The sequence below is a fragment of the Malaya genurostris genome, chromosome 2, assembly GCF_030247185.1.
Source record: "Malaya genurostris strain Urasoe2022 chromosome 2, Malgen_1.1, whole genome shotgun sequence".
Taxonomy (NCBI): domain Eukaryota; kingdom Metazoa; phylum Arthropoda; class Insecta; order Diptera; family Culicidae; genus Malaya; species Malaya genurostris.
Window position 1 is genome coordinate 163,834,686 of NC_080571.1, and position 27,200 is coordinate 163,861,885.

General features: G+C 36.8%; 1 protein-coding gene across 1 annotated transcript in view; it reads left to right on the forward strand.

Moving 5' to 3' along the window:
- Nucleotides 1-27,200, forward strand: part of LOC131431954 (uncharacterized) — a 515,365-nt gene that overhangs the window by 370,244 nt on the left and 117,921 nt on the right. The window contains exon 2 of the mRNA XM_058597944.1: nt 9,503-9,555. Coding sequence (XP_058453927.1) covers nt 9,503-9,555 — 53 coding nt within the window. The remainder of the gene's footprint in view (nt 1-9,502; nt 9,556-27,200) is intronic.

The following is a 27,200-nucleotide window of genomic DNA, read 5'->3' on the forward strand; positions in this document are numbered from 1 at the left end:
TTATGCCGATTTCTCTACAGAGTGCCTGGTCGACGACACGACCTGCTATTAAAAACTGTATCACAAATTTCACTATCCTCAGTAACTCGTAATGTCATAATGAAATCGCTTGAAAAATATTTGTAACTGGCAACTCAGCCTGAAAAACGGTTGTTATTGGAATAACAGCTACCGTTGCCGTAGTAACATTTATTTACCTTAAGCTTTTCATAGCAACAGAAACAGGAATTTAAATCTTAATGCTTTAAAAGCGAAGGTTGTTTCGCTACGGAGCAGACCTAACATTTTTACGGAAAACCCATTCATTTGTCGATCGTACGGTTTGTTCGAGCCGGGCTCCGAAGCCACACTTATATTTTTCGCAGAAGTCTGACTGGGTTTAGATTCGTATAAGAAACAAATTACAGTTGACGTAGGCACGTATTGGGTAATATTCGTGGGATTTATTTCCGCAAGCGGCATAATGCATAATGTATTAGATCTACTCATTCCATACCAAATTTCGCATTCGAAGACAAAGAGGCATTCGAGTATCAGACACTTTTCTATAAGAAAATATTAATCGACTTATTATTAATGCTTGCCCTGAATTAGTTTCTGGGCGTGTTTAAATAGATACCGAATCGAGCTTGCATCTTTGCGGTAACTTCAAGTAAAAGCTCCGATCTATTCGAAAAAAAAACAGTCATACGAAACCAATTCATCGCTCAAAGTAACGAAAAATCCATGGAATCAATTTTTTAAATTCATTTTTATTAAAGTAATTTAATCATAATCTTCGCGATAGGGACAAAAAACTTGTCTTTTCACTGCTAACAAATTGGCCAACGGAAGTAATTTGCAACCTAATATGTTTATGAATAAAAAATCCTTAAAATTCTGAGACATGATGTACTTAATATCGATTACGTCCAGAAATATGTGCGCCGGGCAAAAATATATGAAAGTGGCCAAAATAGCCAAAATTTTCAATACGATTCATAAGGTTACTTTCAAACTATTTACAGAGTCGTAAAATTCCAAGCTCTAAAAATGATAGACCAAACCATCATTTCAAAATCAATATTTTAGACGACCAATATCGCCAAGCACTTTCAATGATTATAAAGTTCTTGTAATTTGCAATTACAGCTACTGTTCAACACTCATTCGAGCAGGCAGCCAATTCTTGATCACATTCTCGATCAATTGTGAATAGCCTGTATTTTGCCACGAAGTCCGAGCGGCGTGAGTCGAGGATTTAAGGGGTGTTTTTCACAAATAGAAATAATAATCTTTTTTCGTTCTTCTTTAAACTTCTTTTATTTACTTATATTACTTCACAATTAAAGTTTTTAGCAAACGAAGCAAACTACACAACGGCAGAAAATTTTTCGCAAAGATCAGTTGTTATCAGTTGTTATCTTTTCTCGGTAACACTAAAGTGGATCTACGCTTCTTGTGCTGTATGTTTTGTTCACGAAAAATAGCTATTATCCCTCAGAGAATGTTTTTTCTTCCACTTACTACCATAAGGCTATGTGCTGACAAATCCGAGATTTACTTTTATTTATCACTATTCAAAAACTGCTTTCGTGCCACATTTAGCGGATTCTTTTCTTATCACTATTCAAAACTGTATTCATGCTTTTCTGTTAGCCACATTTAACGGGTTTTTTCTCTACAACGATATTGTACACGGAATGGTACTACTTGAAAAACGATTATTAACACGAGAACGACCTTTTTCCTTTTAGTGTTAATCGCACAATGAAACTACGTTGGCGACACATCGCCAACAACCTGGCATTTTTTCTTGTTCGGTGGTACACGTGTGGAACGTCGGCTGGCTGTTAAAGCCGAAGAGATATCGGAATCGTCGTCGTTTCTTCGTTCGGCAGATGTTTGTTTGCGAGGTGGATCTCTACTAACGGATTGTTGATTCGGGATTTTGAATATGTTTGTTGCGGTGCAGCTGATTGCTGGGTGGAAGCTAGATCTAGTCTAGAACGCAAAAGTGGTTTGTTCGTATTATCGATGGGAGGTGTGAGTCCGCTTACGGATTGTTTTAACTGAACGTGTTTCGTAATTGTGGTCAGTATAGCAACAGATTGCTTTACCTGATGAGCTTTCGTCTGGACCGGCTTCGGGTGAACGTTTTGCTTGAGGAACCTTCGCATACGATATGTTGCTGTAATCAGCATCGTACTTTTGGACTAATAGCTTTTTGTTTTGAATACAAGATATTCCGCTGTGTGACGACTCGTTTCAGTGACGGCATGTTTGTTATTGGCCGTAATACGACAGAGCTGTTGTTTCATCGTCTATTGTAACAAAGGAGGGGATATTCGTTTTTACGATCATCTTAGCATATCGATCATCACTATCACTTGACGAGATAGCGCCAAACGCGTATTTGCGTCCCATGCTAGTTCTTGTATGCCGAACACATCCCCATATTCTTGTAGAAATTCGTATATTTTACCATCGGACACATCTTCAGAAAGATCGAACAGCTTCACCTCCACTGCACCATCTTCCATTGTGATCCGTATTTTATAAGTTTTACCATCGATTTCTGTCTCGTGCACATTGTCATGCTCTTGTACGATTCTTTGCGTTATTTCAAGTTCATCGACCTTAACAAACACACAACCGAGGCTACGACTTGTTTGCATGCGAATAACGTGCTTTTTTTCTAGTTCGAGAACTGAGCTGATGAAACTATGAAGGTCATCATACGATGGTTTTCGCGGTAGATGCGAGTAATCAATGCGAAACGTGTTCTCTCGACGTCTCATGTTGTTCCTCAAACACTCGGAGGCGAGAGATTAAGACGGTAGGGCCTACGATGCCCAGCGATTTAACTTCCAAACAAAACTTAGAAAAAGCCCGTACTTGACTTCCGATGACCAGCGAGAACAAATGCGTCTGCTTGACTCGGAGATTGAGCGCTAACTGCCATTGATAAAACGCAACCATTTGGTAGAGATTCTACGAATAGGAAATTACTGTAAGCCTATCAATTGAATGATGATATTAAGATCTGAAATGCAAAAAGCTTACCGTTTAAGTGTACTCAAAAACCTTTGTGCTTACAATATGTAGCAAACACATTCTACATAATTCTTAATATTAAGACCTTGAATACACAATTAATCATTACGTAGAATTTGATCTTTATAAAATGCTAAGATTCTCTCGTAATTGTAAAATACGTTTTTGTGTCGAAAATACATTCAACCGTATTGATCTGATGACGAAGCTATTATGATTCATGTAGAAGATCCTTTCTGCTAGTAATAATGGTAGTAAAATCGGTATCAAATGGAGAGTGTACGTACAGTAAACAAATTATCACTGCCACGCCAAACACTCGAGTATAATGAAATTTAAAAAAATACACACACACAAGTAACCAAACCTTTTTTAATCAACCTAGTGGTGTATAATATATATATATATATATATATATATATATATATATATATATATATATATATATATATATATATATATATATATATATATATATATATATATATATATATATATATATATATATATATATATATATATATATATATATATATATATATATATATATATATATATATATATATATTGTTGTATCTCGTGTATGTTACAGATCCCTTTTTCTTAATCAGTTTCTGCAGTCTGATTGTAGTATTTTGGTCTTTTACAAGAAAAGCCCGTGCACCATATACTCTCTTGCGATATAATTGTCTGCTGGATTTTGTCCTGACGATATAGAAGTATTTATATGATTTTGATGAGTGACTTTGACAATGAATTATTCGGTTGAAAAATATTTCTGTATATCTTCACGAAGAGCATCTTGCTCCTCAATAACGCAATATGTGACTTGTTGATGCCTAGAATCCTTCCATATATTATCCAGCCGATGTGTGTCTTGGTCGTGACTGGTCTGATTTCATTTACACGTTGTTTCGTTGCCGTTAGTAGTCGTGAATGATCAAGTCCAATTAATAACGTTGGTAATTAACATACCCTTTAAATCAAGTGTTTGGCGTGGCAGTGATAATTTGTTTACTGTACGTACACTCTCTATTTGATACCGATTTTACTACCATTATCACTAGCAGAAAGGATCTTCTACGGATCATGCGTGATCAAATCAATGATGATTATTTTGGAATTGATGTTTTATCTGATTTCCTCACATTCATGATCATGAACATACATGAATCATAATAGTTTCGTGATCAGATCATTACGGTTGAATATATTTTCGACACAAAAACATATTTTACAATTACGAGAGAATCTCAGCATTTCATAACGATCAAATTCTACGTAATGACTAATTGTGTATTTAGGGTCTTAATATTAGGAATTATGTAGAATGTGTTTGCTACACATTGTAAGCACAACCAGAGTTGGCATTTCACCAGAGTTATACACGCTAGAGTCAGATTTTTGCCACACCGAGGATGCAAAAAACGAATCACCGCACAAAGAGGAAAGCGCGCTTCTTCTCAGTGTCGAATAGACAGCATTTGAGTGTGTGCTTGTGGTTAAAGCACACACTCAAATGCTGTCTAAATACACCCAAGTGACCACTGGCGCGTGATGGTGAGCGAACACTTCTGTGAACTTCAATTAATAGAGAGTAGATCTGGCCTTGCTATGAAAAATTTGCAAGGAAAACCGAAGATTTTACGATAAATTTGTTTTATTTTGCTGATTTTGCGTATCCACGCTTCATCTACGAAAACCATACAGCAGAGTGCTCACCGGCGTGTACACCTCTGTGAAAGTATCTGCATCCACCTCAGAGAATTTATTAGCTAATGCTCTAGCACTTTGGTGCGATTCAGTGGAAGAGGTAAAAGGAAATAAACAAACGCACTCATGATGCGTGCACACTTACACAACAGTGGTGTATAATTGTGAAAGAGAAGAGCTCTCGTTGAAGTTGTCAGTGCGAGGGGAGAAATTTTGCTTGCTCTTCGTCACACAGAGGAGATAGACATCTCTGAGCACAACGTTTTTTAAGTACACTTAAACGGTAAGCCTTTTGGATCTCGGATCTTAATACCACCATTCGATTGATAGCTTTACAATAAAATCCTATTCGTAGAATCTCTACCAAATGGTTGCGTTTTATCAATGGTGGAAATGGGTGACAATGACAGTAAAAACTCACTTTCATGTCTAATTTCAGGAGCATTTTAGGAGATTGTGACCTATAAGAAATAGACACCCGTATTAACAGAAGATTATTTTTTATCTTATTCAAGGGGCAGCTCAATTTGTAACTGGTGGTGAATCAATAAAGAACACTTTTATGCCGATTTCTCTACAGAGTGCCTGGTCGACGACACGACCTGCTATTAAAAACTGTATCACAAATTTCACTATCCTCAGTAACTCGTAATGTCATAATGAAATCGCTTGAAAAATATTTGTAACTGGCAACTCAGCCTGAAAAACGGTTGTTATTGGAATAACAGCTACCGTTGCCGTAGTAACATTTATTTACCTTAAGCTTTTCATAGCAACAGAAACAGGAATTTAAATCTTAATGCTTTAAAAGCGAAGGTTGTTTCGCTACGGAGCAGACCTAACATTTTTACGGAAAACCCATTCATTTGTCGATCGTACGGTTTGTTCGAGCCGGGCTCCGAAGCCACACTTATATTTTTCGCAGAAGTCTGACTGGGTTTAGATTCGTATAAGAAACAAATTACAGTTGACGTAGGCACGTATTGGGTAATATTCGTGGGATTTATTTCCGCAAGCGGCATAATGCATAATGTATTAGATCTACTCATACCATACCAAATTTCGCATTCGAAGACAAAGAGGCATTCGAGTATCAGACACTTTTCTATAAGAAAATATTAATCGACTTATTATTAATGCTTGCCCTGAATTAGTTTCTGGGCGTGTTTAAATAGATACCGAATCGAGCTTGCATCTTTGCGGTAACTTCAAGTAAAAGCTCCGATCTATTCGAAAAAAAAACAGTCATACGAAACCAATTCATCGCTCAAAGTAACGAAAAATCCATGGAATCAATTTTTTAAATTCATTTTTATTAAAGTAATTTAATCATAATCTTCGCGATAGGGACAAAAAACTTGTCTTTTCACTGCTAACAAATTGGCCAACGGAAGTAATTTGCAACCTAATATGTTTATGAATAAAAAATCCTTAAAATTCTGAGACATGATGTACTTAATATCGATTACGTCCAGAAATATGTGCGCCGGGCAAAAATATATGAAAGTGGCCAAAATAGCCAAAATTTTCAATACGATTCATAAGGTTACTTTCAAACTATTTACAGAGTCGTAAAATTCCAAGCTCTAAAAATGATAGACCAAACCATCATTTCAAAATCAATATTTTAGACGACCAATATCGCCAAGCACTTTCAATGATTATAAAGTTCTTGTAATTTGCAATTACAGCTACTGTTCAACACTCATTCGAGCAGGCAGCCAATTCTTGATCACATTCTCGATCAATTGTGAATAGCCTGTATTTTGCCACGAAGTCCGAGCGGCGTGAGTCGAGGATTTAAGGGGTGTTTTTCACAAATAGAAATAATAATCTTTTTTCGTTCTTCTTTAAACTTCTTTTATTTACTTATATTACTTCACAATTAAAGTTTTTAGCAAACGAAGCAAACTACACAACGGCAGAAAATTTTTCGCAAAGATCAGTTGTTATCAGTTGTTATCTTTTCTCGGTAACACTAAAGTGGATCTACGCTTCTTGTGCTGTATGTTTTGTTCACGAAAAATAGCTATTATCCCTCAGAGAATGTTTTTTCTTCCACTTACTACCATAAGGCTATGTGCTGACAAATCCGAGATTTACTTTTATTTATCACTATTCAAAAACTGCTTTCGTGCCACATTTAGCGGATTCTTTTCTTATCACTATTCAAAACTGTATTCATGCTTTTCTGTTAGCCACATTTAACGGGTTTTTTCTCTACAACGATATTGTACACGGAATGGTACTACTTGAAAAACGATTATTAACACGAGAACGACCTTTTTCCTTTTAGTGTTAATCGCACAATGAAACTACGCTCTAAATTATGACGACCGTGGCTTGCGACTCTCTGAAAACTGATTGACTGATTGACGGACTACTATCCGTATACTATCCGAAAACTGACTGACCTGTCTACGGGTTAACCCCCTAAACTTACAGATATTTTCCGCGAACTCTCTGAAACTGACTAACTCCTAACTCCTCCCAACTATGGGTTTTAAACTCCTAACATTTACTTTCGGATGAAACCCGAAGATCTTAGTACAAACTGAGCTTGTGATTTTAAGTCGAAGGTTCATCCGACTTTCTCCCGAAGTTCTACCGAAGAGCCGAGACCACTGTCACTATGCCACTGGCAGTTGCTAGGGTCCGTGAAAAAAAAAATAACTTTGTTTCTACAGCATATCTGCGCTGACTAATGCACGGAAATGACCATGTTTTTATAACAAAGTTTCTACAACATCGCTGCGATGACTAATGCTCGGAAATGTCCCCCCGTTTCTAGCATTCAGAAGGGTCAGATTGCGTAATTCTCTATGTTACGACATTAAACTCTGGAACATTTTTCGCAAAAACAAAGAAGGCTTTACTTGATCAAGATTACTGTGAATTTCACACAGCGGAAAGTGCACAAATCTAATCAAATTGTTCTAGATTTTCACTAAACTGAGGATATTTACCTTCGATTTGCGAGCAAGAAATCTTAATAATTCTTTTAAAAACTTTTAGAGCCATAGAACGGCTGATTTTGTGTAATGCTCCCCACCGCTGTTCTCTTTTCGTTGTTTTTTCACTAATGCAAACAACTGGCAGCTGTGATGTAATCGCTCTTGTCGGAAGCGAAACTAGCTTTGAAAGAAGTACATTCTTCAAGTAACGCATTTTCGAACCACGATTAATTTTTAATGGGAGAAGAGTTATTGCTCATGGTTTAATGAGAAGTTAAAATGATTGGTTTCATTCTAATCATGACAGTAGTAACGGATTTCGTTCCGTGTGACATTACACACCTGTACTTCAACAGTTATCTATTTCATTACAGGTCAACATAAATCGCTATTCGATCGCTAGATCGCTATTGAATTGTATCTCGATCTATATATATATATATATATATATATATATATATATATATATATATATATATATATATATATATATATATATATATATATATATATATATATATATATATATATATATATATATATATATATATATATATATATATATATATATATATATATATATATATATATATATATATATATATATATATATATATATATATATATATATATATATGCAAATCTATGAAAATGCGCATTCAGTTTTCTCGGAAATTTTTAAACCGAATTTGAAAGGTCTTGAAACTCCATCTTCCGGTTATTATTTATTAAGTTGGCAGATCCTGTTAGTTGGTGGATATATGAATCTACTTTTGGACTACTAGTGTCCGGTTTCCGATTCCGAACGCACCGGTTATAGTGAAGAAAAGCTCCAGAAACGGAACTCACTTCGATTTCTCATCGACGGTTAAACCGATTTTCACAAATCGTGATTCAAATTAAAGCTCTCAGTGTCTTTAAAGACATTGTGCAATTTCATCTAGATCCGACTTCCGGTTCCGAAATTATAGGGCAATGAGTATCAAAAGTTTCAAACTGTCATACAAAATAAGGTAAAATCGGTGCGCATCGGTACGTGCTGGTACGGAAGAAGAAGAAACCGCACCCACCTAGCATGCTTTGATCAATTTTGTTCAAGGGTTGCTACATTTAAATCTATATTAACTTGACATAGCTGTTTACAAATCGAAAAGGTGATGGGAGTTTTAACCAAAGAAAGTTTTTGTTTTAATTCAAGTTTGTTAAAAATCTTTACAGAATCTTCAAGTGATATTTTTGAAAACATAAGTAATATGAAAAAGGCATCATTACACCACAAGGTGGATTAAAAAAGGTTTTCATATCTATTTATTTGACCCCCGCTTTATTTATTATAGTTTTCGAATTAGGTTGCAAAATTAGTCGTTTAAAAATTGAGTTGGTGGCTATTAATAAAAATGCAAATATTAAGATTTCAGTTGTTGGTAATATCAGACATAATAGGATAGACCACTGAGCTAAGAGCCTCCAAAATATAAGAATGGCAAACACGCGTGATGAGTTTTCCTTTTTGATACTCGTTGACACCTAACATTTCAGAAATGTTTAATTTTGAATTATTTGAGATTATGTCATTCAACTGAAAATTTTATCATGAAATTTTGATCATATTTCCGATGGCATGTAGCAAAAATTATTTTGATACGTTAGATACAAAATGGCCATTCCACCAAAAAGTTTGAGAATTACTGTTTTAGATGGATATCATAATTCTCTGGTGGTTTAAAACAGAATGTACGATTCCCTGCATTTCATTTTCCTTCTCTTCTAATTTTTGACAATGTTTTGTTTCTTTTTAGATATTGATGGCCCTGATATCCATAGCACTTTTTGCAGGAGTGACTGCTGCCGGGTATTTATAGATTGTTAATACTATATTTTATTTGTAGGACGATGTATACTCGTACATTATATATATATATTTATATATATATATATATATATATATATATATATATATATATATATATATATATATATATATATATATATATATATATGTAGATATATATATATATATATATATATATATATATATATATATATATATATATATATATATATATATATATATATATATATATATATATATATATATATATATATATATATATATATATATATATATATATATATATATATATATAACAAATATATATATACAGGATCCGGCACTCGAAGTGTAACCAATTAAAAAGGCCATAAATTCAGTTTGGAAAATTACTTTTACAGCGCCTCGAGACTGGTGTATCTTTTAGTTCGGACTTTGCTCTCCAAAATGGCCCAAAGAGAATAATCTATTGGATTCGCATCTGGTGAATTTGAGAGCCATTGTGTGGACGTGATGAAGTTCGGAACGTTGTTTTCCAGCCATTCTTGGCAAAGGTCAAGGCAAAAGGTGGTCATATCGAGCAAAAGTGAATTGATTCTGAATTTTGTATTATTTTTCCACATTTTGTACTTTGAATTAAGTAAAAGTAATTTTCCAAACTGAATTTATGACTTTTTTAATTGGTTACACTTCGAGTGCCGGACCCTGTATACAATTCGCTCAAACTATAGAAAATTTTTCCATAGTCATAGTCATAGTGTCATATACCAATCGATTTAGCTCGACGAATTGAGCAAATATCCGTGTGTGTGTGTGTGTGTGTTCTCAGAGATGGCTGGACAAATAAAAGGTCTCCCCGTTACCCTGAACGCTATTGAATGGTTTTGAGATCGGGTGTTTACTTTTTGAGTTATACAAAGTTGTATGTCAAAATGGAAAAATGTTAGGCGATGGCAGCATCTTCAAGTTCAAAGTAACTCCATACTTATTCTAATTTAAACTAATTATGGTAATAAATGCTGGAAGAACATAACTCCCATATACCATTCGAGATGGCTAAACTGTTTTCTACAAACTCAGATTCATATAAAAAGTAGTATAATCCCAAACAAGGTTCCTGAATTACGTTTTCATTCGACTTCTGATTGCAAGTCCACAGGATGATATGTGAAACGAAATTAAAATAATGCAACTCATGTTTTTCGTAGATGGCTGAACCGATCTAAGATTGAAATGCAATCTAGGAACCATCTAGGAACCATCTATGAATCTAGGAACCATCTATGATTCTTAAAATCCTATAAAACATCTTACTTTTTAGTCAGATCCGACTTTCGGTTTAGAAGATACAGGGTCATTAGTATAAAAATGTCCATTTCACATAAATTAATCAGGTTAATCGAGTCGGCAGAGTTGGATAGCCGATTACCAAATAAATTTATTTCAGTTTAAGCGGTATTCAGTTTTCGATTTAGAAGGCCACCAACATTTAATTCGCTCTACAGTTCCTCCTCAGGTGAAATTAACTGATTTCGGCTACACCGATTTTAGAATTCCGGTTTCAGTATCGAACCGTTTCTCAAAGCTCAATCATTTTCTCAAAAAGGCCAACTTCAAAAGACTTCAAAAACGAAAATTCAATTTAAAGGATTTATGGTCCCATACAAAATTGGTGAGTTTTATCCGATTCTGGATTTACAGGCTGAGGAGTTTTTAAAATTCATATCTATAGAAAAGATGTAAATTGTTTGACGTAGTAATATATGGCCATGCGAATCATTTTGGGTTATGCTAGTTCCTGAATACCGGCTCTGGAAGTACCATAAATAATGACGCAAAACCTTGAAAATGGAACTTACTCCAACATCTTATTGAATGTTCAATCGATTGTCACACGTTAAGATTGAAATTAGATACGATTTGCAGTGTCGACATTACAGCGTAATGAGTGATAATAATCTCAATTTGCCGTTTAAAACGACGATAATTTAAATAATGTCATGAGAACTAAAACACCGAAGAATATGCATGCAAAAAACATATGCGGATTGATAATAAAGGTGTTATTTCACTGTTAGGTGGATTATTCACGTTTTTGCCTTTCTCATATAGAAAGGTTATGCAATCACTTGAAAAACCGACTTGTGAAAAAAGTGTCATATACCATTCGACTCAGTCAATCGAGCTGAGCAATCTTTCTCTCTCTCTCTCTCTGTGTGTGTGTGTCAAATAATCTCACTAGGTTTTCTCGGAGATAGATTCAAATGAAAAGTCTCGTGGTCCCATACGGAATTCCTGAATTTTCTCCGGATCCTACTTCCGGTTCCGGAGTTATAGGGTAAAGAGTGTTACACATAGTACACCGTCATTTAAACTGGCGAAACAAAACACGTAAAAAAATTTGCAAACTGGTTTCAAAACTACTCAAATCGATAGTTATTATCAGTAGGCAACTAAACAAACCGAATCCGGCTATTCTGGTTCCCGGTATCCGGTTCCGGAAGTACCGGAAATAGTGGTCATATAAACCAAAATGGATTTCACTCACTTTTCTCAGCGATTGTGTGACTGATTTCTACAAACATAGATTCAAATGAATGGCCTTGTGGTCCCATACGTAATTCCAGAATTTCATCCGGATCCGACTTCCGGTTCTGGAGTTATAGGGTAAAGTGTGTTACATATTGCACACCGTCTCTTAAACCGGCGAAACAAAACACGTAAAAAAATTTCTAAACTGGTCTCAAAACTACACAAATCGATAGTTATTATCAGTAGGCAACTAAACAAACCGATTCCGGCTATCCTGGTTCCCGATATCCGGTTCCGGAAGTACCGGAAATAGTGGTCATATATACAAAAATAGATCTCACTCACTCCGGATCCGGGAAATTCGGGTATTACGTATGGGAGCACAAGAATATTCATTTGAATCTAAGTTTGTGGAAATCGGTCAAACCATCGCTGAGAAAAGTGAGTGAGATCCCTTTTGGTATATATCACCACTATTTCCGGTACTTCCGGAACCGGATACCGGAAACAGAATAGCCGGAATCGGTTTGTTTAGTTGCCTACCGATAATATCTATCGTTTTGTGTAGTTTTGAGAAGAGTTTAGATTTTTTTTTACGTTTTGCCTTTCTCATATAGGAAGGTTATGCAATCACTTGAAAAACCGACCAGTGAAAATTGGCCCGGAGGGCCAAGTGTCATATACCATTCGACTCAGTTCATCGAGCTGAGCAATGTCTGTGTGTGTGTATGTATGTATGTGTGTGTATGTGTCAAATAATCTCACTAGGTTTTCTCGGAGATGGCTAAACTGATTTTGACAAACTAAGATTCAAATGAAAGGTCTCGTGGTCCCATAAGGAATTCCTGAATTTCATCCGGATCCGACATCCGGTTCCGGAGTTATAGGGTAAAGTGTGTTCAATATTGTACACCGTCACTTAAACCGGCGAAACAAAAAACGTAAAAAAATTTCTAAACTGGTCTCAAAATTTTCTCGATCGATAGTCATTATCAGTAGGAAACTAAACAAACCGATTCCGGCTATCCTGGTTCCCGGTATCCAGTTCCGGAAGTACCGGAAATAGTGGTCATATGTACCAAAATGGATCTCACTCACTTTTCTCAGCGATGGTGTGACCGATTTCCACAAACTTAGCTTCGAATGAAAGGTCTTCTGGTCTCATACGGAATTCCCGAATTTCATCCGGATCCGACTTCCGGTTTCGGAATTATAGGGTAAAGTTTGTTCAATATTGTACACCGTCACTTAAACCGGCGAAACAAAAAACGTAAAAAAATTTCTAAATTGGTCTCAAAACTACACAAATCGATAGTCATTATCAGTAGGCAACTACACAAACTGATTCCGGCTATCCTGGTTTCCGGTATCCGGTTCCGGATTCTGGAAAGTGCATATAATAGTGAACCCATTTCGTTTTCTTAAGGATGGCTTACGCAATCAAAGCACTGTTTTATTCTGTATATTATGCATAAACAGTCTTTTCGTTTCTTTCAAAACTCGAAGAGAATATTTTTGAATAGAATACCACAATATTATATGTACATGAGAAAGGAATCATTACACCACTAGGTGGATTAAAACAGGTTTTTTGTTTGTCCGGTTTAAGTGACGGTGTACAATATTGAACACACTTTACCCTATAATTCCGGAACCGGAAGTCGGATCCGGATGAAATTCAGGAATTCCGTATGGGACCACGAGACCTTTCATTTGAATTTAAGTTTGTGGAAATCTGTACAACCATCGCTGAGAAAAGTGAGTGAGATCCATTTTGGTATATATGACCATTATTTCCGGTACTTCCGGAACCGGATACCGGGAACCAGGATATCCGAAATCGGTTTGTTTAGTTGCCTACTGATAATGACTATCGATTTGTGTAGTTTTGAGACTAATTTAGAAAAATTTTCACGTTTTTTGTTTCACCGGTTTAAGTGACGGTGTACAATATTGAACACACTTTACCCTATTATTCCGGAATCGGAAGTCGGATCCGGATGAAATTCAGGAATTCCATATGGGACCAGAAGACCTTTCATTTGAATCTAAGTTTGTGGAAATCGGTCAAACCATCACTGAGAAAAGTGAGTGAGATCCATTTTGGTATATATGACGACTATTTCCGGTACTTCCGGAAACGGATTCCGGGAACCAGGATAGCTGGAATCGGTTTGTTTAGTTGCCTACTGATAATGACTATCGATTTGTGTAGTTTTGAGACCAGTTTAGAAAAATTTTCACGTGTTTGTTTCGCCGGTTTAAGTGACGGTGTACAATATTGAACACACTTTACCCTGTAATTCCGGAACCAGAAGTCGGATCCAGATGATATTCAGGAATTCCGTATGGGACCGGAAAACCATTCATTTGAATCTAAGTTTGTGAAAATCGGTCAATCCATCGCTGAGAAAAGTGCATGAGATCCATTTTGGTATATATGACCACTATTTCCGGTACTTCCGGAACCGGATACCGGGAGCCAGGATAGCCGGAATGTTTTTATTTTATTTTATTCAAAAGATATTTTATTTAGGCTCATTTGCGTACAAACTTTACGTGGGCGATTTTGCTGAGTTTTTAAATAAAAGATTTTTTTGTATTGGATCTCGTTGTCACCCTTTTTCTAGGGGGAGAGGATTTCCATTTTCCTCCTGCGAGGATTGAGGGGCACTTCGTTCGTGGTTCGTCTCGTCATCCATTGCCGCATCGGTGGTATTGTTGTTGATTTCGTTGCTAGTGGCTGTAGATGCGCTTTGTTGTACATTTTTTGCAGTTGCTGCTTGGTTGGATGGTAAGCTGTTAACTGCAGCTGGTGTACTTAGTTCTATAGGGGATACGTTGGATGGTTTCGTTGAAGAGGATGTTTCACTGTTGTTGGTGACTGTCACAGGTGTACTAGGGTTGCTTGGGGTTGATGTGAAGGAAGCACCGTTGTCCTTTGGTATAGTTGTCTCCTTGTCCGGTTTATCACATGGCTTACCGAAGTGAACAGCTTTTTGGCAATATTGACATGTGGCCATCTGATTGTCATAGGTAACAAGTGATTTGCACGGTATTCTTGTATCCTGACCGAATGTCACATAAGAAGGTATAGACCTCCTCAAGCGCATGCGTAACAAACGTACGCCATTTAGAATACCGGGGAAAAAATTCTTCCACTTTTCTTTTTCGATAGAGAGAATCTCTCCGTATTGGGACATGGTTTTGCGGATATAAGGATCGATGACGCTTGAGGGAAGATCATGCACACGCACTTCTATAGCACTAGCTTCCATATATACTGGAATGTTGTACATGATGTTTTCATGTTCCACATAGTGCACATTATTATTGTCTTTAGCGAATTGAATTGCATCCAACTCTTTATAGAACTAGATATAAACAACATTATTGGTCTTATTGCATTGAAATAAATGCACACGTTTAATGTCAAGATGCATTTGCTCCTTAAGCAAACCTTCAAGTTCTCGTATCGAAGGTCGAATTTTGCACTGTCTGAAGTCAACAATAATTGTATTCTTTCGTACCGACGGTAGCTTTTGTTTGTTTGGTTCACTCATTTTCGAGGTCTATTGTTCACTACACAATACTGTACTTGGTTTCTTCTGTCCCCAACATAAGCGGTTTTGTTTGTCGACTGACTTGGATGAGATGTAAACCCGAACTGAGCCGGAATCGGTTTGTTTAGTTGCCTACTGATAATGACTATCGATTTGTGTAGTTTTGAGACCATTTTAGAAAAAATTTCACGTGTTTTGTTTCGCCGGTTTCAATGACGGTGTACAATATTGAACACACTTTACCCTATAATTCCGGAACCGGAAGTCGGATCCGGATGAAATTCTGCAATTCCGTATGGGATCGGAAGACCTTTCATTTGAATCTAAGTTTGTGGAAATCGGTCAAACCATCGCTGAGAAAAGTGAGTGAGATCCATTTTGGTATATATGACCACTATTTCCGATACTTCCGGAACCAGATACCGTGAGCCAGGATAGCCAGAATCGGTTTGTTTAGTTGCCTACTGGTAATGACTATTGATTTTTGTAGTTTTGAGACCAGTTTAGAATATTTCTAGTAAATAATCGGAAATGTGACGCATTTGCATTGTGCAAAATTTGGCTAACTTCTGAAATACCCTTAAACTTCCACGATTTTAACATTATTCGTCTGGATCGAGATGATCCCTATGGAGGAGTACTTTTAGTGATCAAAAAGTTTAGTGATCAAAAAGTTCTGCTATTCTATCGCATTAACCTCCCATCGATACCAGGTATTGAAGTTGTCGCATGTCATGTTACAATCAAAGGCAAGGACCTTTGCATTTCTCCCATATATATTCCGCCAAGAGCCTCGGTTGGGCATCAGCGGCTCAGTAATATCATTGAGCTCCTTCCCGCACCGACGTTGGATTTAGGAGACTTTAACTCTCACGGTACGGGATGGGGTTGTCTTCACGACGATAACAGATCAGCTATGATCCATGATATCTGCGACAACTTCAATATGAAAATCTTGAATACGGGAGAAATGACACGAATTCCTGCACCACCAGCAAGATCAAGTGCGCTGGACTTATCCCTTTGCTTGACATCGCTACGGTTGGACTGCACGTGGAAGGTGCTCCCTTATCCCCACGGTAGCGATCATCTACCTATCGTGATTTCAATCGCCTACGGATTAAGACCATCGGAGACAATCAATGTTTCGTATGACCTCACACGAAATGTTGATTGGAAATGCTACGCAAATTCGATATCTCAGAAACCAGAAACAACACAAGAACTTCCTCCGGAGGAAGAGGACACGTTTTTGGCTGGCTTGATTCTAGACTCCGCGATTCAAGCTCAGACGAAACGTGTACCCGGCGCGAAAACAAGCATCCGTCCTCCGAACCCCAGGTGGGACAAAGAGTGCTCAGAACTAAACGCGAATAGGGCTTGATCATTTATCGAGTTTAGGGAAAACGGAACACCTGATAATTATAGAAAGTATGCGGCATTAGACGCTAAAATGCAAAGCTTGATTGAACCGAAGAAAAGCGGATGTTGGCGTCGATTCGTAGACGGATTATCGAAAGAAACATCAATGAGCACTCTTTGGAACACGGCCTGACGAATGCGTAATCATAACACCAGGAACGATAATGAAGTATATTATAATCGCTGGATATTCGATTTCGCTTAAAAAAGTATGTCCTGACTCTGTTCCGGAACAGACGATCATGCGCGTCGCCTCATCAAACAGAAACGAAAAACCTTTTTCGATGGTAGAACTCTCACTTGCGCTTTTGTCGTGTAGCATTAAAACTCCGAGGTTAGACAAAATCAAATTTAACTTGTTGAAAAATTTGCCTGACTCTACCAAAAGGCGCTTATTGAATTTATTCAATAAGCTTCTTGAGGATAATACTGTCCCACATGACTGGAGACAAGTAAGAGTTATCGCCATTCAAAAACCAGGGAAACAAGCCTCCGATTACAATTCGTATCGGCCGATTGCTATGCTTTCCTGTATCTGGAAATTGTTCGAAAAAATTATTCTTTTTCGTTTAGACAATTGGGTCGAGACTAATGGCTTACTTTCAGATACCCATTTTGTTTTCCGCAGAGGCAAAGGAACAAACGATTGTCTTGCTCTCAACCGAAATTCGAATGGCATTTGCTCGTAAAGAACAAATGGCGTCAGTTTTTCTAGACATCAAGAGGGCTTTTGACTCAGTTTCCATAAACATCATACCCGAGAAGTTTCTTCAGCATGGTCTTTCACCAATTTTGAATAACTTTTTGTGTAATCTATTGTCCGAGAAATACATGTATTTAGCGCATGGTGATTTGTGGACAATACGATTCAGTTACATGGGTCTTTCTCAGGGCTCATGTTTAAGCCCCCTTTTATACAACTTTTACGTAAACAACATTGATGAATGTATCAACACATCTTGCACGCAAAGACAACTTGCTAGCGACAGCGTTGTGTCTATTATAGGACTCAAAGCTGTCGATCTCCAAGGACCACTGCAAGATACCCTCGACAACTTGTCGACATGGGCTCTTCAAATGGGTATTGAGTTCTCTTCGGAGAAAACTGAGCTGGTTGTATTTTCAAGGAAGCGAGAACCAGCAACAATTACAGCTTCAACTAGGAGGTGGAACCATACCTTAGGTCTTCACATTTAAATATCTCGGGGTCTGGTTCGACTCTAAAGACATCTGGAGATGTCACATTAGGTATTTGAAACAAAAATGCCAGCAGAGAATCATTTTTCTTCGCACAATAACCAAAACTTGGTGGGATGCCCACGCAGGAGACCTGAACAGGCTTTACCAAACAACGATAATGTCCGTAATGGAATTAGGATGCTTCTGCTTCCGATCCGTGGCGAACACCCATTTCATTAAACTGAAAAGAATTCAGTATCTTTGTTTGCGTATTGCCTTAGGTTGCATGCAGTCGACTCATACGATGAGTCTCGAAGTGCTCGCGGGTGTCTTACCATTGTAAAATCGATTCTGGGATCTCTCATATCGATTGCTAATCCAATGCGATATATTGAATCCGATGGTGATTGAAAACATCGAAAGGTTTGTCCAGCTCAATTCTCAGACCCGTTTTATGTCCTTGTATTTTGATTACATGGCTCAGAATATTAATCCTTCTTCGTTTGTTTCCAACCGTGCTCATTTCTCAGATACTTCTGATTCTACTGTGTTTTTCGACACATCCATGAGACAAGAGATTCGTGGAATTCCGGATCACGTAAGCCCTCGAGTGGCCCCTAATATCTTTCATAATAAATTTCGAACAGTCAACTGTGAAAAGGTGTTTTACACTGATGGATCAAACATCAACAGGTCCACAGGCTTCGGCATCTTCAATCGAAACATCACCGCTTCTTACAAAATCAGTGATCCGGCTTCAGTGTACGTCGCAGAATTAGCTGCTATTCAGTGCACCCTCGAGATCATTGAAACCTTGCCCAAAGACCATTACTTCATTGTCACGGACAGTCTAAGCTCAATAGAAGCTCCCCGGGCAATGAAACCAGGAAAGTATCCCCCAAATTTCCCGGGGAAAACACGGGAACATTTGAGAACTTTATCTGAACGGTCTTATTCAACGGAAGATCCGGGCCACCCGCCGGGCCTTAGTAGCCTCGAGGTGTTTCCCACGGACCCGCACGGACCGAAGGATACGGCCAACATGGATATTCACCAACGCCATATGGAAGACCGATCGCCAGCTGAAAGCTGAATTCTCGAGAATCCGCTACCCCGATACTACATTACATAATGATACTATTCTAGTTTTAAGTTAGTCGTAATTAAGATTACTAAATACCCTTGGCATCTTAGAGCTTAAGCAGTGTGCCTTAAAATTTTATTATAATATTGAATAAAAAAAATTTAATGACCTTTCAAACAAAGAGTTATATAAACTTGCTACCTACCTTTACAGCTCAACTATACATACAGCAACTAAATTAAAACTCACAATTTAGACACTATCGCAGAGAACAGGGAGCCTCCGCTAGATATTAACGACGGAGTATAACAGTTCGGCTGAAAAGTTCGTATCGTTTAATAGAAACACACATTTTTTTGCCAAAACTCGTTTTTATTATTCAACATAATTGCCATCAGAGGCGATACAGCGATTATAGCGATCTTCCAACTTTACGTAAATAATAAAGGGTTTTTTTCGAAAACGCGAAATTTCAAAAAATCATATCTCGAAAATTTCGCGTACCAAATTGAAATAAAAAAATAAAATGAACAGCAAAATCGATCACAAAACATTAGTAATTATTTCTGATTGCAAGAAACATGACGCAATAGCTGTGTATGTTTTTCTCGAAGCTCTTAATCACTTAATAAATCTTTTTAATACCGGAACAATCGGGATATCGGAAAAGTCACTCTTGCGAAACCGCTTTAAACCTGGTTTTAGCAAAATGGAGATTAAAGAGCCTATTTTTGCAGTGTTCTTGGATCTCAACCGCGCTTTCGAAATTTATTTGATAGAACTCAGAGAACTGTTTTCAACGATGTTGTGTCTAGTTTCCAGGGTAATTCACTTGGTGTGCCAAAGGGTAGTGTTTTAGGTCCTAATTTATTCATTATGTACATAAATGACATGAAGCGAGTTTTATGGTTTTGTGAAATAAATTTGTTTGCTGACGATACTGCTCTGTTCATTACAGCTAAGGATTTGGATGAAGCGGTTGCACATTTGAACGAGGACTTACATTCAGTCTGGCTCAGTGGTTGAAATTCAATAATCAATAATCTCTCCTCACATTGACTTCTGCTCATCGATTCTGTTCTTGCTAACAACACGCAAATATTGAGACTCCAGCGATTGCAAAATAAGGTCATGCGATTGATTTTGAAATGTAATAGATATACTTCCTCTAATATTCTATTGAACGCATTACAATGGTCTTCAGTGAAACAGAGAGTATATTATTTAACAATGGTGTTCATTTTCAAAATCTTTAAATGGAATGCTGCCTCGATATTTGTGTGATCGGATAGAAAGAGGAAGTGACTTGCATAGGTACAATACTAGAAATGCGTCTAATGCGAGAACACCAAGCTTTTTGTCAGCCAGATCGCAAAACTAGTTATTGTACAAAGGGATTAGTTTTTTCAATTCGATGCCAGGACGAATCAAGCGGGCTGCAACATTGAGAGAGTTTAAAAAATTGTGTATTTCGCACATAGAATCTATTTTGTAATTAGATCTTTAATGAATTCGTGCAATTTGATTTTTTCGAAAACTGTGTAAAATGACGAAGATTGTATTTATTTTGTTTTGTTTTTTTTTTTCAAGTAAGATGCATTAGGTTGTTATATTCTGTATGATGATGATGGATTTTTAATAATTTGTTTAGTTAAAAAAAAATGAGTTGTCTACAAAAGTATGAGCCTCGCCCGCGCAAAGCAGGTAGAGGCAATCTGGAAATTGAATATGACTGAAACTGGATATGTTCTCTTTTATTTTTGAGAGCTTTAGCATTCTACGTGTCGTGTTATTTATTGATTATATTTCGGAAATAATAGGGATCGGAAGTTGTTGATGGAATTGGGCTTGGCTCTGCTCATCCGCAGTCTCGTTACTCCATCGTAGCTGATGTGTGTAGCGATGAACTGGTCCGGCGGGAAGGGCCAGGTGAATTACTGTCTGATACTGACAAAGATATCTGGTTCGATTCCTGATTTGATCAAGGATCTTCCCGGGTTGGAAATTTTCTAGTAAATAGGTAAATCCCGGGTTGGAAATTTCCTGGATAGTAAATGGGAAATATTTGAATGTTTTCTTGTTCTCAGTTGTACTTTAGAAGGAGAATCTATACCTGCTGGATTAACCATATCGTTTTATATTTAGTTAACTGGTTAAAATATGTGATGCAATATTTATTATCATTTAGATAAATCGTCCAGCTCACACCTTTGTAGGGGTATGAGGCGGGACCATCATCATCATCATCATCATATTCTTCACAATACTATCCACGTATACGCAAAAGCATCTATTTTTCTGACGGCGCTCCTCATCAATTCAAAAATGAAAAAACCACTTTGCGAATATTTTTCATCACGAGCATGATTTTCATCGTTTTGCAAAGTGGAATTTTCACACGACAGCTCATGGAAAAGGGCCATGCGACAGTGCTGGAGGAACTATCAAAAGAATGGCACGTCGCCCAAGTTTACAAATGATCAATGATTGTCAAATTTCGACCGCGAATGAATTGTACGAGTGAACTAGGAAAGCATCTTCTCTACCCAATATTTCAGTTATATACAAATGTTCGGAAGATTATGTAAAAGCAGAGAAATTTCTTAAAAATCGTTTCGAAAAATGTTAAATAATTTCTGGAACAAAATCGTTTCAATATGCTGAGCCACACGGAGACAAGGAATTAAAAATGAAAGTTTTCTCTTCCCAGGAAACGTTTGAAGTATTGAGTTCTTGTAAACCAGAAAAACCAAATCATAGAAAAATTGCAAACTGTGCAAACACTTTATGTCATCATTATTTTATAACTCACGTAAATCCTTTGTCCCAATTTTACTCATTTTCTGCCTGAAACGTTGCTAACAATAAACTGACAAAGTTAAGATTCGATCTGTGACGTGACATGTGTCGACAAGTTAAGCCCGTATCCGAGCGAATTGCGCTGCGGTACGCTCGGCGCGTGCGGGTCGTAATTGAAAAAGTCACTGCTCCGAAAGTATTGAGCTTTCCACTCTGAAACTTTGCCAAGATTGAGTTAAACCCCTAAGGTTACTTTTTTCAACAAAAAAATAAGAAAAAAAATTAGGCCCAAGTTTGAAATTTTTTTATTTGTTCACTAATTTTTAATTTTTTCATCAAATTAACTTTGAAGGTTGTTTTATGGAGTCGCTTATTTGAAAGCTAAGGGAAAGACGCAAATTTCACGTCTTGAACGGATTTTTGTATCTTTATTAGATTTTACAATATAGGCTGTTGAAAAAAAGCTCTTTTTTGAATACGCGAAATTTCAAAAAATCATATCTCGAAAATTTCACGTACCATATGGAAATAAAAAAATAGGTGTCGAATATTTACGAGTTCTTCATACTATACGAACGGATCACAGACCGTTATTATTTCTATTTAATATGAAAACCATAAAAATTAAAATTGACACGAATGAGGTTAGATTTAGAGGAATTTGAATTTAACATAGAGCATATTCAAGGTAAAAGTAACGTTGCAGCCGATGCGTTATCACGCATAATAATGTCCTCAGATGAATTGAAGGCAACTAGTATTTTAATGGTTAATACAAGGTCAATATCAAGAAAACAAGAACTCATAAAAAGGAAAAAAGAACAGAACAAATTAAATAATAACAAAAATACTACCCATATGAATAACTCAAACACTAATAATAATCCTTGCATTAACAGCGAGCCTGATCAACTCTCTGTTTATTCAACGGAAACCCCTAGCGAAGTAAGAAACCTATTTAAAATGAGATGTTTTTTTCGAAAACAATCATATTATAATTGACACATATAAAGGAACACAGAAACAAAAACCGATGCATCGTGTAATTACAAAAGTAAGAGATATCAGACAAACACTCGTGTTTGCAATCTCCAAATATCAAGAAGAAATGAGGAAATTAAAAGTTAGCAGAGTAGCAATCTCTTGCAATGATAAAATATTTGAAATGTTTGAAGGACTCGTCCTACAAACACAAAAAACATTACAAATAATTATCTACAAACCACCGAAGTTTATTAGTAACCTTCGCGAAATACAAGCAATATTAAAGAATCACCATGAACTACCTACAGGAGGACACATCGGATAAAACAGATTGTACCTCAAATTAAGAGAAATATATACATGGAAATTTATGAAAAGTTCAATTGCTAATTTCATCAAGGCCTGTGAAATTTGCAAAAAGAACAAAATCATTAAGCATACAATAGAAAATTACAAATTACGAATACACCTAACAAACCATTTGAAATAGTGGCAGGACCGTTGCCCAAAACAACCCATAATAACAGATATGCTGTAAGCATACAGTGTGAGCTGACCAAATACGTTGTATATATACCCATACCTACCAAAGAAGCTAACGTTGTAGCTAAAGCTTTAGTAGAAAATTTTATCCTAACTTACGGTAAGTTTCTTGAGTTAAAAACCGAGAGAGGAACCGAATATAAAAACGAGGTTCTAGAACAAATTTGCAAATTGTTAAAAATTAAACAAACATTTTCGACAGCTTATCATCCTCAGACAATTGGTTCTTTGGAAAGAAATCACAGATGCGAACGAGTTTCGAACATCAATCTGACTGGAATGATTGGTTACAATACTATGCATTTTCATATAACACAACACCACACTCAGATCATGGGTATACACCCTACGAGCTAGTGTTCGGAGTAAAAGCCAGACTACCACAAGAAACCTACCCAGACAAAATTGAACCGGTATATAATTTCGACATGTACAATAAAGAATTACAATACCGACTACACAAATCACACGAAATTGCAAACAAACATCTAAAACACCAAAAAGAAATTAGAAAATCAACAACAGATCACCTCTGCAATTCGATAGAAATACATTTGAACGACATAGCGAAAATAGACGCATGCTAGATCCATTTTATATAGGTCCATTTAATGTTACACAACTTCAAGATTCAAATTGCGAAATACCAAGTTTACAATCAAAAGAAAAAATCATTGTTCACAAAAATAGACTTTTTAAAGCATGAAATACAAAATTGTAACATCAAACTTTTAGAATTAAGATTCAGCTACCGAGCTTAACCCCACGTAAAACAAAAAAAAAGAGAAAAACCAAAAAATCATTGCCGTGGGCGTAAGTGAAGTTTTGCTCAGCTTCTCTGAGAAAAACTGTCAAATTCGGTTATTTTAATTATAAGAAAACTATGTAATATACATTAAAATTGTTAGGGAGTTCGAACGCATAAACAGTAACCTAATCCCATAAAGCACTATAGAATGATTTCCCTTCGTTACATCATTCTTCCAAAAGGGGGATGATGTAATATGAGCATTTTACGCTAAATCTCCTCGCACATTCCAGACCATGTAATATGAATATTCAAGACTAAATCTTTCTCACACCCCAGACCACACGCACTTGACAAAATCCAGTAAAAACACCATTCCACGAAAACCTAGAAACCTACATAAAACAAATACATTACCTACATGAAGGCAACTTACAATGACCCAAAGAAAGGAACGACGTAGACATAAATTTCTACTGCAGAAACAAGGAAGCATCAAGTTTCAAATTGTTATATCATCGTCGAGCACACACAATAAACATGACCTACTGTGTCACTTCCCCTTCTCTTGACGCCCCTCATGTCCACAATTGAATACCAACCGGCACGACCTAGAATAACAGTAACTCAAGAACGCACACTAACTCAAACCGACACTCACGAGAATAACCCAACATGCTATCGCCCGCTCCTCTTCGTATCACACCCGCTCACTCTCATCAAAAAGCTTATTTCCTCTCTTACTCACAAAGTATACAATGGCCGACTCGATACAACTAATCCCATTGGTTAAACCCGACTTACACTGCGCATTCTAACTTAGATTCTCACCAATTGTAAAAACTAATTAGCTAGACTAGGAGAGGATAGGATATATAAGTTAACAACTGATAAAAATAAAGTACATTCTTAATCGCAACTTAAACCTGTGAGTTATTATTTTAAAATACATTCATCGATATTACTTACGTAAAAATTGTATAAAAGGGGGCTTAAGCATGAGCCTTGAGGAAGACCCATATAGCTGAATCGTTTGTCGACAAATCACCATGCGCGAAGTACATGTGTTTCTCAGACAATAGATTATGTAAAAAGTTGTTCAAAACTGGCGAAAGACCATGCTAATGCAGCTTCTCAGATAGGATATTTAAAGAAACTGAGTCAAAAGCCCCCTTAATGTCTAGGAAAACTGACACAATTTGTTCTTTACGAGCAAATGCCATTTGAATTTCTGTTGAGAGCAACGCAAGACAATCGTTTGTTCCTTTGCCTCTGCGGAAACCAAATTGTGTTTCTGAAAGTAAGCCATTAGTCTCAATCCAATTGTCTCGACGGAAAGAATAATTTTTTTGAACAATTTCCGGATACAGGAAAGCATAGCAATCGGCCGATACGAATTGTGATCGGAGGCTGGTTTCCCTGGTTTTTGAATGGCGATAACTCTTACTTGTCTCCAGTCGTGTGGGACAATAGTACCCGTGAGGAACTTGTTGAATAAATTCAGCAAGCGCCTTATGGCGAGGTCAGGCAGATTTTTCAACAAGTTGAATTTTATTCTGTCTAATCCTGGGGCTTTATTGTTACATGACAAAAGTGCAAGTGAGAGCTCTACCTTCGAAAACGGTGTTTCGTTTGTATTTGGTGTCGAGGTGTGGGTGATCTTCTGTTCCGGAACAGAGTCTGGGCATACAGTTTTAGCGAAATCGAATATCCAGCGGTTGGAGTATTCCTCGCTTTCATTCGTAGTGTTATGATTTCGCAATTCGTCGGGCTGTGTTCCAAAGAGTGCTCATAGATGTTTCTTTCGTTAAGCCGTCTATAAATTGACGCCAGTAACCGCGTTTCTTTTCTCTAATGAAGTTCTTAGTTTTAACGTCTAACGCCGCGTAATTCCGGTAATTATCAGGTGCTCCATTTTTTCTGAATATTTTATACGCGGAGGCTCTCTCCGCGTCTAAATTTGTGCACTCTTGTCTCACCACGGGTTGGGAGGACGGATGGTAGTTTTTGCACCGGGTAGACGTTTCGTCTGAGCTTAAATCGCAGTATCGAGAATCAAGCCACCCAAAAACGTGTACTCTTCCTCCGGAGGAAGTTGTTGAGTTCTTTCAGTTTCTCAGTATCAAAACATATTTGGTAAATCGCTGTATCTGAATCACATAGCAATGTATAATGTCAATTTCGGAACTACCATGTATCTCAGTATTAGAGAAATTTTAAGGAATGACGTAGATGTATAGGTATAAAAAGTAATACCGCAAGTATTACACTCAGCATTGACATCGCTCTCTTTTGAACCCAACGAGCAGTACACATCTCAGACCAAAGATTTTGTCCTATCACTAAATTGATCATCTAAAACAACATGCACGAATTTAACTCGCTCATAACTGCGTGCACACGAGCTTTTACTTCTGTTGAAAGAATTTTTGAGTTTGATGAGCCTTCCCGTCGCTTTGCAGAAAGCAAGAAACGAACCATATTATTTCGGCAATTTTTATGTGTTAGTTCAATTTACTTTACTTAAGAAGAATTGTAATCACATTTTGTTTTGTGTTTGTTGTTTGAAAGATAGTGGTTTTTGTGCCTGTCTGAGAATGGCATGAAATTTGTTGAACTCATATATCCTTTTTCCTACTTTTTCGGTTAATATAGACATATATCCGATGAACATTATAAGAAATAAATAGATATGATTAGAGATAAGATTCATTTGGATCCTCAACACTACTCCATTCAATAGTCATTATCTGCAGATGGCCAAACAAACGGCTTTGGTTCGCTGTTTTCTATTCTAGAGACACCAGAGTTA